Here is a 16403-nt window from a genome sequence, read left to right as displayed (position 1 = left end):
TGAACAACTGATTGTTCTTTGGAGCCATGGCTGTGATATAAAACATGGCTGTGGTGTTGTAACATCACATTCTGGCACCACAATGCAATTTTCTAGGATGAAGGATAATCATTATCCTTATGTAGAGTATCCATTATCCGGTACCCTTCTGGGTTTTACTTAAAATTCGCTCTCTGTTCATAGATACTTTTTGCAAAATACCACTCAGAAGCAGGGTAGTCTAGCTGGTGTTTAATCCAAGAAATACATAGTATACTAACTACCAGGACCTGTGCTTCGTATAACTTAAGGAACATTGAAGAGTCTGCCCATTCCCTTCCCACATCTCTTCCACAAGCAGGCTACTACATCGGACATATCCACTACGAGAGTAAGTCTGTTTTCACAGTATCTTTACTGACGTGAGAGAAGGCTCATAATACAATGTTAAGGGGGAAAAGAATACAAAAGTCTCTCTAGTATTCGGTGCACAAAATTGCCACAGGAATCTCCTCTAGTGTATGATCACAATGTGATATACACAGACATATATATTTTCAAATGGATCTACATCTGTTTATGGAATGATGAGTGATTTCAATTTCCTTATTTGCATCTCTCATGTTTTCCAAATTCTCTAAAGTAACCATGGCTACTTTCATAAGCAACAACAAAAATATTTCTTAAGGGATTATTCCTTTTGGGCTCAACTCTCACCTTGGGGAGGTTTCCCAATCATGTGGCAAGTCCACCTGCTGGCAGTGAAGTGAACTGCCCCACACGCAAATCCAACTGTTTCCTCCCTGCTTCCCAGCCTCCAGTGGTTGCCATAAGGTAAAGCCACCTTTCCTTTGCCTGGCACACAGGGTGCCTTGTGATCCAGCCCCTGCTCACTTCCCTAGCTTGGACTATTCCAGCAAAACCAAATTCCCTGTGGTCCCTGGAATACTGCACCAGGCAGGCTGTCCCTTTCCACAGTGCCTTTGCACACACTGTTCCTGATGCCTGGAACTCTCCTTCCATCCTTTCCTGCATGGCTAGCTCTGACACCATCAGTCCAGATCAGACCCTCTGAGAAGGTTTAACAGCTCCGTAAGCAAATTAGCTCACCCCCTGTCTGTGCTCACTTTGGCTTTGTTTGTGGCTGAAGTTAGTAGCTGCATTGCAATGTTTTTGGTTCATGTCTTTCCTTTCCCATTACACCGGGAGCTCCGTGAGGGCTGGGACAGTATCTTGTTCATCTCTGTCTGTTCACTTGCAGCTAGCACAGTGCCTGGAACACGGTAGATTCTCAATCCGTTTTGGAGGGATCATGAATGGATGGCTGAATTTATTAAATCCTCTCTTTGAGCACTCACCCCACTGCACACAAAACATCTATTCATGTGTCTGTCTCCCTGCTAGACTGTGAGCTCATTATATTATCCCCGCGGAGTCTGGCACCTAGGAAGCACTTAATAAAAGTTTGCTGGGTTTCACTGCATTGATGTGCAGCTCTTGCAGAACAAGGCTTTGGAGGAATGATTCCTGGGCTACTTCTAGGCGCAAAGAGAGAGAGAAGGGCTGGAAAGTTGGGGCAGAGCCAGGCTGAATTAGGTAACAGAATAAGGGAGGAAGAAGGTGTCCCCGGGACAAAGGGCCACCCCAAGAGGTCAAACACCAAGTTTACAGCCCTGCTGCGGAGACATCACACCGCCACACTTCTCAGGAGCCTCTGCCAATCAGAGGAGCTGGAAGCTAACCTAAGCCAAAAACACTGCTCTCTGCCAAGAAGTCTTCCCTGGACAGAATATGGATGAAGGCTCACTGGAGAAAGAGGGGGAAGATTTATCAACGGTAAATTCTTCACTCATGTGTCATCATTACAGCTTCTTGGGGAACCATCTACTATATTTGGATCTGTTGTGCCGGGGGTGCCTAAACCAGTCCACCAAAAGATTTAGCTGCTTGGTGCCCATAAAATCTCTAGAAAACACTGTACCAATGGCAATGTGGACTAGAAATGTATTACGTTGGACTAGTCTGCTCTAACAGCCTCTCTTATCAGACCACTCCCATTCCTAGAAAAAGTGAAATGTCTGTTCTCCCAACGCCAAGTCTCTGAATCCCATTTCAAATTAGGGTCTTTTTAGCCAAGCATGTAAACTTGCCTCACCTCAGATGGGCCAGGTGTGAATCACCAGCTAAATTATTAGAAGAGTACATCAAATGTCATTATCAGGAGAAGACACAAAATGGCGCCATGCTTTTCTTCCGCATGTGACCTGACAGGGCTTCTAGACATTATCTCATAACACTAGTTCTTTGAATTATTGTCTTTGAAAATAGAAAAGTTAATATGGAGTAGGTGAAGCACAGAGGAGTTTTACGGAGTCTGTATTCTAGAATGATAGAGGAAAGTCATTACACATTTCTCACAGCCCATATACAACACCAGGAGTGAACCTTAATGGTATAAACTGTGGACAGTCGGTGTCAATTACATGCCTGTGAAGGTTCGTCAGTCGTCACTAATGTACCATCTGGCAGGGGATATTAATAATGGGGGAAGCTGTGTGTGTGTGTGTGTGTGTCTGTGTCTGTGTGTGTCTGTGTGTGTAGGGGCAGGAGTTATTTGGGAAATCCCTGTACCTTCCACTCAATTTTCCTATGAACATAAAACTGCTCTTTTTTAAAAAATAAAGTCTATTTTTATAAAGATTTTATTTATTTATTTAAGAAAAAGAGAGCACAACAGGGGGAGCAGCAGAGGGAGAAGGAGAAACAGACTCCCCACTGAGTAGGGAGTCCAATGTGGGACCCAATCCTGGGGCTCTGGGATCATGACCTGAGCCGAAGGCTGATGCTTAACTGACAATATATAAAGCCTATTAAAAATACTAATATGCACTTGCTGAAAAAAATTCCAGGGGCACCTGGGTGGCTCAGTCAGTTAAGAATCTGCCTTCAGGGGGCACCTGGGTGGCTCAGTGGATTAAAGCCATCCCAGGGTCCTGGGATCAAGCTCCACATTGGGCTCTCTGCTCAGTGGGGAGTCTGCTTCCCTTCCTCTCTCTCTGCCTGCCTCTCTGCCTACTTGTGATCTCTGTCTGTAAAATAAATAAATAAATATTAAAAAAAGAATCTGCCTTCACCTCAGGTCATGATCCTGGAGTCCCAAGATTGAGCCCTGCATGGGGCTCCCAACTCAGCAGGGAGTCTGCTTCTCCCCTTGCCCCTCACCCCACTCCTGTTCTCTCTCTCTCTCCCTCTCTGTCTTTCTCTCTCTCTCACATAAGTAAATAAAAAATCTTAAAAAAAAAAATTCCAGCCCCCAATTCCAATAAACCATGATTTTCCTCAGACCTCTCCTCTCCCATTCCAAAGGTTGATCTCTGCTACAAGTATAGTGTGCGCCTCTCAAATCCGTCTTCACGTCATTCCAAAAGGAAATAGACCACTTACATGTATTATTTTAAAACCAAAATGAAATCATCCTTTTCACGGTTTTCTGCAACTTGGCTTTTTCTACTTAACAGAGTACAGACGTCTTTCCATGTCAACACTATATTCTTTTGAATGGTAGTCCATAACACTGATTTTTTTGTTTTGTTTTGTTTTGTTTTTTGTTTAACACTGCATGGGATAAAAATGTGACACTGGACCCATTCATGTGCTCCAAACACTTTGTTGTTTTAACAGCTGTTACAAAAGCTCTTCATTCCTCTCTGTGGAGAAAGGAGCTTGCAGTGGGATTCAACGGACCAAATGTGTTGGTTTGTGGGCAGGGAGTGAAGGGTGAGGAGGAAGGAACTTGAAGTTCAACAACTTTTGACCTTGTATGGCTTCCTTTCTCGACTGAGGCATAATTTATCATTATGGGCTTATGAATTGCATAAATTCATATATTGAAGCCCTAACCCCTAGTAACTCAGAATGTGACTACTTTTGAATACAGATCTTTTAAAGTGCAGTTAAATGAAAAATGAGGCCATTAGGGTGGGGCCTTAATCCAGTATGACGAGTGTCCTTATAAGAAGAGGCAGGGACACCAGAGATAGAAACACTCAGGAAAGGTCACCTGAGGACACAGGGAGAACTGTGAGCCTAGAAGAGAAGTCTCGGGAGAAGCCAACACTGCCAGCACCTGGGTCTTGGAATTTCAGCTTCAAGAGCTGTGAGAAAATAAATTGCTTTTGTTTAGGCCACCTAGTCTGTGGTATTTTGTTAAGGCAGCCCAGGGTGACTAATACAGATTTCTTAAAATGTGGACATTTTGGAATTTTCTTCAGATTTCCTACTGTAGGCGTACAGGTCCATGACTCTTAGTAAATTGCTGGAGTTGCACAACCATTGACACCACAGTCCCGATTAGAACATTTCCACCTCCCTGAAAAGTTCCCTTAAACAGGTCTGCAGTCAATCCACTTCCACTTCAGCTCCAGGCAACCATGGCTGTCTTTTCTCTGTATATTTACCTTTTCTGGAAACTTCTATACATGGAATTGTATAATATGTGGGCTTTCAGGTCTGACTTCTTTCATGTAACATCATCTCTGGGAGATTTATCCACAGGGGAGTACATATTACTGTGTTCCTTTTTATTGTTGAAAAGGACTTCAGGGGTACCTGGGTGGCTCAGTGGGTTAAAGCCTCTGCCTTCAACTCGGGTCGTGATCCCCGGGTCCTGGGATCGAGCCCCGCATCGGGCTCTCTGCTCAGCGGGGAGCCTGCTTCCTCCTCTCTCTCTGCCTGCCTCTCAGCCTACCTGTAATCTTTGCCTGTCAAATAAATAAATAAAATCTTTAAAAAAAAAAGAAAAGAAAAGGACTTCATTGTGTCAATATACTACATTTTATCTAATCGCTAGTTGAGTCACAGGTGCATTGTTTCCAGTTTGCGGCTACAAAGGATAACACCCTGGAAACACTTGTATACATGTCTTTATGTGGAATCAGTCTCTTTCCAGATGTTCCTCATGTTCATTTAGACCAGATTACATATTTTTTAAAGATTTTATAGATTTATTTGAGAGAGAGAGAGAGCAAGTAAGAGAGAACATGAGAGAGGCGAAGGTCAAAGAGAGAAGGAGACTCCCTGCAGAGCTGGGAGCCTGATGCGGGACTCAAATCCAGGACTCTGGAATCATGACCTGAGCCAAACGCAGCTGTCTAATCAACTGAGCTACCCAGGCGCCCCAAGATTACACATGTTTTTAACTGTTTAGTTTTTGTTTCTTTGTTTGTTTGTGAGAAAGAGAGAGCACGAGAGAAAGCATGAGCAAGGGAAAGGGGCAGAGGGAAAGGAAGAAGCAGACTCCCTGCTGAGTAGGGAGTCCTATGTGGGGCTCCATCCCAGGACCCTGAGATCATGCTCTGAGCTGAAGTCAGATACTTAACTGACTGAGCCACCCAGGTACCCCTTAACTTTTTTTAGTGCATTGTTTATATTAAGATAAGTCAATTTTATGAGAACACAGACATTGTTTTTTTCATTGTATGTTCAGTGCCTAAGCTGGCTTAAGAAAAAAGTGTGAGATTAATCTAATTCATCATGTAAAATATTAATTGTATTTGGTTTTGGTTGATACAGAAACCGGCAATATTTTTGTCTTCTGCATTTTCCATAAATGTATTTGTTTGATTAATATAAAAATTAAATTATCTAAAAATAAGGGCATCTGGCTGGCTTATTTGCAGAAGTGTAAGACTCTTGATCTCAGGGTTGTGAGTTTGAACTCCACAGTGGGTGTAAAGATTATTTAAAAATAAAATCTTTATAAATAATATAACATAACATAACATACATGCTATCAGTGCTTCTGAATTTTTGTGTGGGTTGATTTTGTGTGTTCAGAGGTTGTGAAAGTGCCATTTCAAGCAATTCACCCCTTAGGAGGGAAACCGGGATTCTTGGCACAGCTGGAAGAGGATATAGGGTCAATACAGGGTCTTTTTTAAGTTGAAAATTCTGAGGCTATTGGGGTGCTGATGGGAATGAACCAGTGGGGAGAAGAGAGAGAAGGCAAACTTCATAATCAAAATTATTGAAGATTCAATGGACAGATGTAAACCAAGCTACCCAAAGTGTAGTCCAAAAACCAAGTGTCACTGGGAGTTTATTAGAAATGGATATTCTCAGGCCTTACTCCAAACCTACTAATTAAAAATTTCTCAGGGTGGGTCCAAGTATTGTCTTTTAACAAATCCTAATGGTGATCCGTATATGTGCTAATGTTTGAGTAGCATGTTCAGTGATGTCCTAGAACATCACTGAATACTTGGGCTTGGGTGGCTGTTCTACAAGCAGGTCCTTGAGATCTGACCAGATTGTGGTTTGTCTCTGAACCCAGCTACTGAAAGGAATCAAAGGAACACATTTAAACCTCAGTCCTAGGTATCCCATCTTGATGGATTACATGCTTGTTTATCTGCTTTGTTCCTTTTTAAAAAATTCTTTTATTGTGGTAAAAAACACATAAAATTTATCATCTTCACCATTTTTAAACACACAGTTCAGTGTATTAAATATTCACACAGTTGTACAAATCTCGCCACCGTCCATCCCCGTAATTCTTCTAAAACAAGAGTTTTATAAAACTACGTCTTATAAAACTACCACTTTGGGGCGCCTGGGTGGCTCAGTGGGTTAAAGCCTCTGCCTTCGGCTCAGATCATGATCCCAGGGTCCTGGGATCAAGCCCCGCATTGGGATCTCTGCTCTGCGAGGAGCTTGCTTCCTCTGCTCTCTCTCTCTGCCTGCCTCTTTGCCTACTTGTGATCTCTGTCTGTCAAATAAATAAATAAAATCTTAAAAAAAAAACAAACCCAACTACCACTTATACCCATTAAGCAAGAACTCCCTATCTGCACCCACCCCCAGCCCCGTCCTTGGCAACCACCATTATACTTTCTGTCTGGATAATTTTGACTGTCTAAGTACCTCATATAAGAAGAATCACACAGTATTTGTCTTTTTGCGACTGGCTTATTTCCTTTAGCATACCTGTTTCATTCCTGAGCACAGTCCCCTTATGAACTTTCTTATACAGGATCCCACAGAGGGTCACAATCAGAAGGAACAGCAACACCTGATTAACTGAAATAAAAACAGAAACACATTCGAGTGTAACCTATTGAGCTGAACTCTGGGGCAAGTTTAGAATAGTCATAGGAGCAGATGCCTTCCCTGACATGCATAGCAGTGGTGGTCTGGGACGCTTCTTTAAGCAGATGGCACGTGCAGCAGAGGTTAACCTGGGATGTTGTTAATGCTCAAGGATATGGAGATGTAGTTTAAGAAGGATCCAGGGTTACCCCTAGGCGGTCTGATGGCAGAGGCTACAGCCTTAATTCCTATATGATGCTGCCTCTGGAGCCACTTTCTGTGCATGGACACTTCATTTCTATTGATAGCTCACTTTTATATAATGCTTATGATGATCCAGTACTTCTAAGAAAACATGTTCTCAGCTATTATAACTCAGTTGTTTCTCAGTTAATTCAACCACTGGTCAAGGCATGAAGTACAGAAAATTCTTTCCCTGAGTGAGAAGCCAGAAGACCCAAATATCTCTTCCAGGTGTAAGCATTCAGGACCATCTGTTCCAGAACAGTGATGCTTTCCCTTGGGATCTACTGAGAAGCAGAGTAATACAGGCATCATCCTGAAATGATGACTCCAAGAATCGTCTGTGGGAAAACTGTCCATAAAAATCAAAGTTTTTTTTTTTAAAAGCCAAGATGTAGCATCAAAACAGTCCTTTAAAATACATATTTTTAATAATCATGATTGTCAAAAGCCATAATCTTACTTTTTCGTAACAAAGCCATGTGTGTTCAATGCAGACAAAAACTGTGACCTGTGGATTGAAGAACAAAAATTTATTTAAAACAGAATCAACCCAAAAGTCATTTTATAATGATTAAGAACCATATCTTTGGGGGCGCCTGGGTGGCTCAGTGGGTTAAAGCCTCTGCCTTCGGCTCAGGTCATGATCTCAGGGTCCTGGGATCGAGCCTCGCATCGGGTTCTCTGCTCAGCGGGGGAGCCTGCTTCCTCCTCTCTCTCTGCCTACTTGTGATCTCTGTCTGTTAAATAAATAAATAAAATCTTTAAAAAAAAAAAAAGAACCATATCTTTGATGGACTGATATGTGGCAAACTGTGGATTCGTTCTTCATTATTCTGAATCTAGAACTTTGGAAATAAATATTTCTTTGTTGTATAGTTCCCCTCTTCCAATTAATTTCTCCATCTGTGCAAACAGTACAAAGGGCCTCCAAAGGGTAATCTTTTGTCTTCAGGGTCCTTTGCTTTTTCCGTTTGTTTGTTTGTTTGTTTGTTTTTTACCTTCTCCAGAAAGAGCCCTGTCAGCTCTCTGGGTTAGCAAATCAGATGGTGCTAACTGAAGAAATGTCAAACAAGAACATCTCCTTGATCCAAAATATCAATCCCATGCATATTTTCTGCCATTGTAACTTCATTCCTTTGACAAGGAAATTTTTACATCCTCAGGAACCCCTTGTGGAAACAGAACTTTATCTTACACGAAACTCAATCATCATTCCATGAGTATTTACTGAGATCCTACTAAAAGCCCAACACTGTGCTATGTTCTAGGGATGCACCAATGAACAAATCAGTCCCAGTCCCTATCATCATGGTGCTTTCAATCCTGTGGGGAAAACAGGTATTAAAAAGTAATAGATACAATAATTAGATTTAGGTAAGAGTTATGAAGGAAACAACAGAGGTCCTGGGATAAAGATAAACAGAGCTGGGGAGCATTTCATGAAGAGAATTCAGGAAAAAAATCTCACTGATGAGATGGAATTTGGTCAGGAGCCAGAAAGGAGAATATGGAAGGAAACAGCCAAGTGCAAAGGAAAGGAAACAGCAGGCACAAAGGTCCTGCAGCCAACAAGAGCTCTGAGTATTCTAAGCACTGAAAGAAGTTCCATGTGACTGGAATGGAATGGGCTAAAGAAGAGACTGGTCAGATGAGACTGGACACAAACTGTTCTGTCTGTAAAGGAGTTTTGATTTTATTCCAGATGCACGCAACTCCCTCCATCAGTGTTTATCATCACTAATTTATCTTCACTAAAGTCTGCAAACCAAATGTCTTCAAACATTCTTACAGAAATTCTGATGGTAAAGGAGAGTGAACACTCAAACTCATCCACAATGGGCTCTAAAATACAAGTTTCTTGTGTTACCTTCTGATTCCTGCAAACTATACAAGAATGAGGAAAACTAATGACTCCCTTCATTGCTAGCAGAGGTCCCCTCAGAGAGAAAAGTCTTTGTTATCAGGAAGTCAACGTCTTCCATGCATGGATGGGGTGGGCAGGGATGAGAGCAAGAACACATTAAATGGGTCCACATAAATGATGATCTGGAATCCTGGGGTTGGCAGCAGCACAAGAACAGTGTGTGCAGAGGAGAAAGACCCTTTGCGGGGGCTGCCACTTGCTCAGGAGTTCTTTCCTTATGATAATGGCACCAGGACTTTTCAAGAACTGGGAAGCCCAATGTTCTGTCTATAGTCTTCTGCCATGTTCTGTACCTTCTAATCCCCACCCTAGTGTTTGGGGGAAATCAAGGAAAGGGGGTCCTTGTTGGACATGGAGACTAGGGGAGAGATGCCACCCAAGACCAAGTTCTGTGGGCGCTTTCAATGTAAGGCAATGTAAGCCATCAGGAAGTTGTGGGAATTTTGGAGGGGCTATTGGGTGGGGAAATATGAGTCTGTTTTACTTGAGTCTCCAAATCTATGGCTGCTGGAAGAAATCTTAACCTTTTTTGAGACATCAGTCTCAAAAGTCTGCTGACGACCATAGACCTCTTTCTAGAATAATGTTCTGTAAAGCTTAAAAAATATATTGTATTACTAAGTAATTGTAATTGTATTATATCTATATTATTAGTAATATATTGTATTATTTAGTAATATACTATATACATATATGTGTATATATGTACATATGTATATATGTATTATTGTATTATATATACACATATGTACATATATACACATATGTACATATATACATATATATGTGTATATATAATACAATAATATATTGTATTACTAAGTAACTGTATTACTAATAAATATATTGTATTACTAAGAAAATACTATATTGTATTACTAAGAAAACCAATTATAGAATTTTAAAGGAAAGGAAGTCATCAGCACATTGGGGAAAAACCCCCAAATTCGCGACATAATACATATATTCCTTTATTAAGTAACTATCATTAGCTAGGGTAATTAGTTACTGTCAGTTGAGGAAGTGGTGAGATTTTAAAATGTGTGAGCTACCTGAACAACTGTAATGGGATATGAAAATACCTGATTTCTACGGGGGATGATGGCACAGATACACAGGAACTTCTGTGATTTGTCACCTACATTCACAATTGAAGGAAACCCTCAGTTCGCTTAGAGGCTAGTGAAAGCAAAGATGTTTTTAGGTATGCCTAAGTGACTCCGTCAGTTAAGCAATCGGCTCAGATCATGATCTCAGGGTTGTGGGCTTCCCGCTTAGTGGGGAGTCTGCTTGAGATTCTCTCTCCCTCTGACCCTCCCCCACCACCTCTCCACCCCTGCCCCAGATGCCACCCCCACCCCTCACCCCTGCCTTGCACATGCAGGAGCACGCTCTCTCTTCCTCGGATATGTATGTATATCTTTAAAAAGTGTATATCTTTAAAAAGTGGGGAAGGGGATGTGATGTCGGGGTGGCTCAGTCAGTTAAATGTCTGCCTTCGGCTCATGTCATGATCCTGGGATCCTGGGATGGAACCCACATCACTGATGGAACCCTGCTCAACAGGGAGTCTGCTTCTCCGTACCCCATGCTGTTGTGCTCTCACTTGCTCTCTCTCTTTCTCAAACAAATAAATAAGATATTTAAGAAAAGAAAGAAAGGGACAAAGAGTGGTTATTAAGAGCTATTAAAAAAATAAATAACAATTTGTCTTGAGAACCCAAAGTTTATTTTAAATTAAGTTGATCCCTCTCCGTTATGGTCCTTCAAAGAAACTTGTAAACTTGACACTTGGCTGGAGGCAGCAGTCAGCAAACAGGGAATACTAACCTTTAGAAACCAGCAGCATGACAGAGAGCCTCTGGGAAGCAGCATGAAAGGCCAGATGTCATAGTGCCCCAGGGCTCCCTCATGAATCTCAGTGTTGTGAGAACTTGTTGGCAGTGATCTTGGGAAACTCTTCAATAGAAAACTCTTTAATTTACTGTAAAGAACCAGCTACAACATCCCTTTTATTTCCTCAGGCTCTAGACTTAGGATACTCGTCTTGTACCATGAAGACAATTGAGTCAAAGTAGCATGTTACTTAGGACTCTTTGGATATTGATTTTGGGTGCTTTTTAACCATTTACGATTTAGATGATATGCATTCAGCTGACTCTTTGAGATGAAGTAAACTTAGAATGGTCTCTGGACACATGCCTCCTCTTCCCCACTCCATGAAGGAAGGAATTCTAGCACCACGGGAGAATGAGGGGAAGGGCAAAAGGATCAGAGACTGAGTCCCTGATGCCAGCTCTACCCTAGCATCCCCATTCATCAAACCCATAAGTTCCCCTTTTCTTCCTTGAGTTCCTCTGAAATGACATTTTCTTGCAAACAAGAGCCCTTATAAATACATTCCCCGTAGCCAGAATCATGTGCACCTATGGGGAGAGGTTTGCAGGACTTGATAGTAATGACAGCTACCATTTATTGCACACTTAATTTGCACCTAGCTCTATGCTAACCAGACCCATCATCTACTTTAACTCTTACAACACTTTTCAGGTAGTATGTTACCATCCCCAGGGTTTGAATGAGAAAATTGTGGCTCAGAGAGGTTCAGAAACTTGCTCAAAGTCACACAGCTACTAAATGGCAGAGCAGGGATGTGAAATGAGGGCTCTCTGACTTCAAAGCCCATGCTCTTTAAGCACAAGGAGCTGGAGGTCTTGAAAGGCCATTCTGGCTACCCTAGGAAGCAGGGGAGGTGGCCTTCCAGATGGAGTGTCATTCAAGTTTGGTCTGCTTGCCCCTGAGTGCTTGGTGACTGTAACTATTGAGATCATGCCAGAAGCAGAGACAGAGTGCTGACTAGTCCAAGAAGGAGGCTCATCTTTCCCCCGCCCAGTATGTTGCCTACTCAAAAATCCTTTTTTTTTTTTCAGCATAACAGTGTTCCTTGTTTTTGCACCACACCCAGTGCTCCATGCAATCCGTGCCCTCTCTAATACCCACCACCTGGTTCCCCCAACCTCCCACCCCCCGTCCTTTTTTTTTTTTTTAAAGATTTTATTTATTTGAGAGAGAGAGAGAGAGAGCATTAAAGGGGCGAGGGGCAGAGGGAGAAGCCAGCTCCCTGGCGAGCAGAGAGCCCGACGTGGGACTTGATCCTGGGGCTCCAGGACCATGACCTGAGCCGAAGGCAGTTGCTTAACCAACTGAGCCACCAAGGTGCCCTCAAAAATCCTTTTAAAGACAAAGCAAGAGGCTCCAGGAAACTGACAATGCCACATCTAGTCACAAGACACAGCAGCGGTGAGTCAAGGAGAGAAAATTCCTGAAGCAGATGCTTGGAGAAAACTTTCTGAGCAGCTTTCAGAATAAAGGCAGAAGTGGAGTCCTGGAGAAGCACGGACTTCCGAAAGAAAGTCTGTCTTACTAAATTTTTAAAAAATGTGAAATCAGAAAGATTTGGCATCCTCTTCCTCTTCAGTTTCATCTCCTGTCTGATGGTGGCACTTTCTGTGTAAGCTGCTATAAATTGCTGTTTCTGGTACATGCAGACTCTAATAGACTAACGCATTCTAATAGATTAAGTAGGAGCTCGAGAAATGTTTGTACCTCCTGGATACAAGCTAACGATGCGGATTTGGTAGAGGGATCAGAGGTGTAAAGAGGTAGAAAACCGATGGAGGAAGTCAGGGACACGTGCTGCAGGGACCAGCTGGGGGATGTCCTAAGAACCCACAGAATAAGAGGCAGAGACCTGGCATGAGGAGACACAGGAATGTTTGGGGCAGAGCCTGGGAGCGCATCTGGTGGGTTAACACAGTTCCTGCATGTAAAGAAATGCTTTCTTGCCTCTGAACTTTGGTTCATGGAGTCCCTCCTGCCTGGAATGGCCTTTCCCCTCCTCTTTCCCCAGTAAACAGTCACTTCTTTCAAGACTCAACTCAGGCATACCTCCTTCAAGAACTCTTATCTGATTACCCTGCCTGGGCGCTGATCTCCATTCTTATCCCTCTCCCGGCGCTCGGATCACCGCTCGAATATTACGGGTGTGCCTGTCTTCTCCTCTAAATCATGAGATGACTGAGGACAGGCACTGTGGTTCGACCACCTCTGTGCGCCTCAACAAATGTGTGTGGAATGAATGAATGAGAAACAGGAAAGAGAAAGAAAGGAAAGGAAACTCTTGTCCTGTTCCTCAATGCCAGGAAGAAAGGGGGCAGCATGCCATTACTTGGGGGGAAAGGCCAGAAGGAGGGGACTATGGATCTCTTCCTGGAATAAAAGCAGAGGGCTCTGGTCTTTTTTCAGCCTTTTTCTGACCATCAAAACAAGAAGGCTCAGGAACTGTGTTCCCTGAGCTTTTGTAAGCTTTCCTAGGCCACGTGACTCCTTGTGTGGCGGCTTCTCCACAGGAGTAAATAGCCAAGCCTTTGGCATTAAAGAGCCCCTGGGTTTGTCTTCAAGACAGGAAGAAAGATGGAGCCTCACAGGTGGTATTGAACAGAGGGATTCCCTAGGCAAGGCACTGGGAGGTACACCTTCAAAGAGCGGCGGAAAGAAGGCTGAGGTCCTGGGGCCTGTGACTAGGAAGAAAAGGAGAGTTCAGAGAATGGTCTGGACCTGAGAAGTGACCGTTAAGTTTAAAAATGGGCCCCTGAAGACCTTATACAGGGAGCTATTTTACCAGATGCCAAAGAACTCGGGCCTATGGCCAAATCTGGAAAGAATGTTTTAAGACCTGGCAGTGGCTAAGAGACTTTGCTCTTCCTTGGAAGAAAAGGCCAAAGTGGCAAGGACTCCAGAAAAATATTTCAAAAATCAGAGCCCCTAAGTTTCAGTCTACATGCCAACTTTAAACCGTGCATAGGGGCTTTCAGTATTGCTAAACTGAGAAGGAATCTAAAGCTATCACCAGAGCTCTGATTGATTAACCCCATCTGCTCTGGGTTTAGGTAAAGAAAAGGGATAGGAAAGAACCTGGAAATCAGAACGAAAGATAAAAGAGGAGTCTCCTTTTTTCGTGTGTGTGTGTGTGTGTGAGAGAGAGAGAGAGAGAGAAAGAGAAAGAGCACAAGCCAGTGGAGAGAGGCAGATGGAGAGGGAAAAGCAAACTTCCTGCCGAACAGGAAGCCCAACATGGAGCTCTATCTCAGGACCCTGTGCTCAATCCCAGGTCCCCAGGATCATGATCTGAGCCAAACAAAGGCAGAAGCTTAACGGACTGAATCACCCAGGTGCTCCAAGAGGGGGCTCCTTAAAGATATTATTGAATGACTTTAATCTGGCAGGGTCTGTACCTGAATGGAAATATCATGGGCTTCGTCCTTATAAAGAGCTTTCAATCCTGGTGCTGCCCCATTTCTTAGCCAGGCAAGCCTGGGCAAATTACGAGACCCAATGAGTAAAATGTGACTGTGCTGCAGATTGAATGAAATAGCCTATAATAATAACAGGTAGCACACAGCAATTTCTACATGCCAGGCATTTTTTAATGACCTTTCCATACATTCGCTAATTCAATCCTCACAACGATCGATAAAGTTACTCTCCCTGATTTACAAAGGGGAATGACACAGTTAATAAGTGGCAGGGATTCCCACCCAGGCAGTCTGGCTCTGAGTGAACTAATTGTTAACCATCTTAACAGATACTGTAGCCAACCACTTTCCGTTGCTGATTGCAATCATTGTGTCAAGCAACTGACATAAGCTCAGAGATTTAACTTTCCTCCATAACACAGGCACCCTGCAGTTTGCACGTGCATAAAACATTGTACAGAGTACTGCCTAAACCACGCGAGCTACAAAGTCACAAACAAGACAAGAGCATGCATTCACCTGAAGAAAAGAGATAGAAAGACAAAATCAGGACTCAGGAATTGGGTTCTCACAAAACATCCCTGGCCTTTTTACTTTTTGCTCTAGCATAAATTGTTTACTCAAGATCCACCAAAATACACAGGACAGAGAAACCAGATGAGGGAGTCTCCGTTTTGTGGAAGACCTGTTCTGCTGTCTCCTGTGTTGGGATGAAGCATTCTTTCACAAAATGGTTTTGGAGCAGGTGTTGACAAACTGTGAGCCCTCCACTAAATCCTGCCCATTTTTTGTAAATAGTTTTATGGGAACATAGCCAGGTTTATTCTTTGACATTTGGTCTCTGGCTTGTCTCACACGAAACAGCAGATCTGAGTAGGTGCAAAACAGACCATATGGCTTGCACAGCCACCAGTTTGGCCCTTTGCAGACAAACTGCTGATCTCAGCTGTCCACTTTAGGCCAGATTTTCTATATATCAATATGGCACAGGTGATTATCTCAGGTCCTTAACTAGGGAAGAAAGAACACCGCATCCCCTTTGGTGTTGGCTAGGGAAGATGAGAAATAGCATGTCTATAAGAGGAACCAAAATGAAAACAAATGTGGCCGAACCAGGATACTGCAAAGTGTGCTCTGAGAAATGTTAATCAATGTTATGTGATAAAGCAGCTCCGGGGGTCAATCAGGAACTTTAGTGGTAAACAACCTTAAGCAGATTTCTCTACTGCAGGACTTCTCAGGACCTTTAAAATGCCATTAATGCCTTGAGATCTCTCAGAGGATCATATGGTTCACAGAACATATTTTCCCCATGGGTCTATGTTCTTCATTTGGGAAATGCTGAAATAAAAGTAGTATTTAGAATCATGCTCCCCGGGAACTAGAATTGAAAACTCTGTGAACTGTGGCTTGGTGAGCATGTCTTTTTCTCAGCAAGGAAAGAGAATGAAGAAGAAATAAAAAGAGCCAGGGTGGGGGAAGAGAAAAAAAAGAAAGAAAGAAAGAAAGAAAGGTGTTTGAAGGGAAGAAGAAAGGAAGCAGGGCCCTGGAGAAATAACATGGGAGGCGCTGAGGCACTATCAGAGGGAACGATGTGCCAAGGGCTGGGCTGCCACAATGCAGGATGTGTGGCCACATCCATCATCACCATGGTCATTACCACCACCACCAGGGGCCTCCCTACTCTGCAGATCCTATGTTAAGTCCTTTAGACCTACGGTGTCACTTCATTCCCATTTTGCAGATGAGGAAATAGAGGCACAGACAAGTAAGTATTCAGAGTTAAAGCTTAAAAGTCTGGTTAAGTGTCAATGCATAGATTGAACTCTGGATCTGGCCCCAGAGCCCATGTT

The 16403-nt window shown here is 42.9% G+C and overlaps 1 protein-coding gene across 3 annotated transcripts in view; it reads right to left on the bottom strand.

Annotated features, from left to right (window-relative positions):
- The window catches only part of GLT8D2 (glycosyltransferase 8 domain containing 2), a 32831-nt gene that overhangs the window by 15264 nt on the left and 1164 nt on the right, over window positions 1–16403 (bottom strand). For 2 of the 3 annotated variants that reach the window (XM_044228137.1, XM_044228138.1), the window contains exons 2-3: window positions 7772–7819; window positions 6964–7056 (exon numbers count right to left, since the gene is read on the bottom strand). In XM_044228137.1, coding sequence (XP_044084072.1) covers window positions 6964–7056; window positions 7772–7790 — 112 coding nt within the window. In that variant the 5' untranslated portion in view covers window positions 7791–7819. Of the gene's footprint in view, window positions 1–6963; window positions 7057–7378; window positions 7661–7771; window positions 7822–16403 lie in introns of those variants that run through there. The other variant, XM_044228139.1, reaches the window with a different exon arrangement.

Source organism: Neovison vison, chromosome 12 (assembly GCF_020171115.1).
Source record: "Neovison vison isolate M4711 chromosome 12, ASM_NN_V1, whole genome shotgun sequence".
NCBI classification, from domain to species: Eukaryota; Metazoa; Chordata; class Mammalia; order Carnivora; family Mustelidae; genus Neogale; species Neogale vison.
This window is presented reverse-complemented; position numbering and strand designations above follow the sequence as displayed.